Below are 2,429 nucleotides of genomic sequence, written 5' to 3'. Positions count from 1 at the left end.
TATATATATATATATATATATATATATATATATTGTGTGTGTGGTGTGTGTGTGTGTATAGGGTAAGGAAAGTACGTGACGTGACGTTTGGCCAATTATGGTGGTCCCCCTCTGTCGCCGTACAATGGCTGAGCCTCGCTCTGGGTGAACCACCTTCTTGGTCATAGTGTCTCCCCTGCCAGGTAAGTATTTTATGTTATTATTTTATGTTAAAATGTATTTATTTTACCTTGTGGACCTGGACTTCCTTTCTGCCCTTTAGGGCCAACAGCACCTGCTGGCGCTGCTGGCCCTGCTGGTCCTATTTTACCTGGGGGTCCCTGTGCACCAACTCCTGCAGAGTGAGATCTCATTTTATCATTAGAACATGACATGAACAGACTGTTCGCACTACATCAAGGGGCGTAGTTTGTGGGGGGGGGGAATATAACCCCCCCAATAACCAAAACTAGCAAGTACAATCCCCCCCCCCAATAATTATACTATGGTTAATGGAAACCTCGAATCTACTCGAATCAATATTAAGAAATGATTTAAATCGCACCTTCTGCGCTTTTATAAGCGCTAACTTAATGTTCATGAGTGTCGCACGAATCACCCTATACTCTGCACGCGTTCACCAGCGCGCTCGAGAAGTGTGATTTGCGCGAGCCATTCCTATCGCGAAGCTGATGGTCAAATATGTGATCTACTTGATTTATTTAGAAAAACAGCCACTTTAAAATGCTATGGAGAAAGTCGAATGGTATCTAAAAAGCAGAGGTGAAAAGTATTGGAGTAAATGTAATTCGTTTCTATACTTGAGTAACTTTTTGGATACTTTGTAGTTGTACTGAGTATCAAAGATATCAGCAACTTTTACTCCCTACTTCACTACATTATTGAATGAGTATTCTGTACTCTTTACTCCACTACATTTGAAATGAGTGTTGCAGTTACACATTACATTTTGCATGGACCTAGCTTTTTCTGCAGCAGTTTATTTCTGCTACAAAAGATGTGATACTGCCTATTACAGGTCACTGAAAGTACTGCATCTTGTGCTTTTTGCCCTTACTCACCCAAACTTTTCAAAAAGGCTACTTTATGTGAATGCGAGTTCGTTAGCAAGTATTTGTGAATCACAGGTGTTTTATATATGAGATGAGGGAGGCCCAAACCAGCACAGCCAGTGTAAGAAGGCTTCAGCTTTTTAATTGTACTTAACATTATTTTATTTATCCATTATACTGAAGAGACCTTTTTGAAGGATATTGTATTTTTTTGTTTGTTTGTTTTGTAATTTTGAGGTGTTCAGTTTTATTTTGATTTTAGAAAATAAACGTGATTGCTCTCCTCACAAATAAACTTTTTCTTGTTTTTGTTACATGTTCTCTGTGCCTTGCCCTGGACTTTTATGTCACTTCCTGTCTCCCGTGGTGTTTGTAGTCAGTTTGTAGTCCCTTTGTTCATTGGTTCCTCTTGATTAATCTCCTCAGGTGTGTCTTGTCTTGTTAAGGCCTGTTCACACCAAGCACTATAACTATAAAGATAACAATAAAGATATAGTTCTAAAAATTGTTCTCAATATTAAAGAATAGAAGAGTCCACACCACAGCTATAACGATAAAGGCACAGAGAAACGATATTGTTGGAAACATTTTCAGAACGATTTTTTCCAGCTGATGAACAATAAAAACATTGACAGGCAATCAGAATCAATCCTGCTGTCACGAGTTTGAGAATTTAAAGCGACAGACGAGTGTACGCTTAGAATAATCAGACGATACCATCCGCTGGTGTGGACGCTAATATCGTTATCTTTATAGTTATCATTCTTGGTGTGAACGGGGCTTTAAGCTTGTTAGCCCCCTGTGTGTATATATAGCCCTAGTTTTTCTTTAGTGTCATTCTGTTCTTTGTTCCCTTTGGTTTTTGGCTTATTGTTTGTTCTAGTTTTTCCATTAAATGCCTGCACATAAATCCTTGCCTCTGCCTTTTCCCCCAGCTTCTCCACAACATTAAAGTTTTTCACTGGCAAATCTCTTTGACTAGTGCATTTTTTGAGCCTATATTTAGTATAAGTAAAATACTTAAGTTAAAATACTAAAATCAGATACTCTAAGGCTTTTACTCAAGTTGTTTTGGAATTGCTGACTTGTAATAGATTTATATTACAACTGTGGCATGTTGTAGCTATTGGTTCTATATGTGCAGGCAGTTGTTTCTTCATAACAAAAGCTAAATTTATTAATTAAAAAAGTAATTATTGGCCTGTTAATGATTAATAGGCTAGTCTCATTATAACAAATGCTACAGTTTAGAACTATGGTACATGGCCTTCAGATATTCCAAAAGATGGCATAGATTAAATCATTAAGAGCCTGATGAACTGTTAAGGAGTAAGAAATAAACAATATCAATATAAGAAAATGTTAAGTTAGATTGAC

The 2,429-nt window shown here is 37.2% G+C and overlaps 1 protein-coding gene across 1 annotated transcript in view; it reads right to left on the bottom strand.

The window, feature by feature from the left end:
• Nucleotides 1-2,429, bottom strand: part of LOC107668931 (mannose-binding protein C-like) — a 7,999-nt gene that overhangs the window by 4,619 nt on the left and 951 nt on the right. The window contains exon 2 of the mRNA XM_016460987.1: nt 230-334. Within this exon, the coding sequence (XP_016316473.1) occupies nt 230-334 (105 nt within the window). The remainder of the gene's footprint in view (nt 1-229; nt 335-2,429) is intronic.

This window comes from Sinocyclocheilus anshuiensis, unplaced genomic scaffold (assembly GCF_001515605.1).
Source record: "Sinocyclocheilus anshuiensis isolate Anshui unplaced genomic scaffold, SAMN03320099.WGS_v1.1 scaffold4, whole genome shotgun sequence".
Classification (NCBI taxonomy): Eukaryota; Metazoa; Chordata; class Actinopteri; order Cypriniformes; family Cyprinidae; genus Sinocyclocheilus; species Sinocyclocheilus anshuiensis.
Note: the sequence above shows the minus strand (reverse complement) of the source record. Positions and strands in the feature narration are given on the sequence as shown.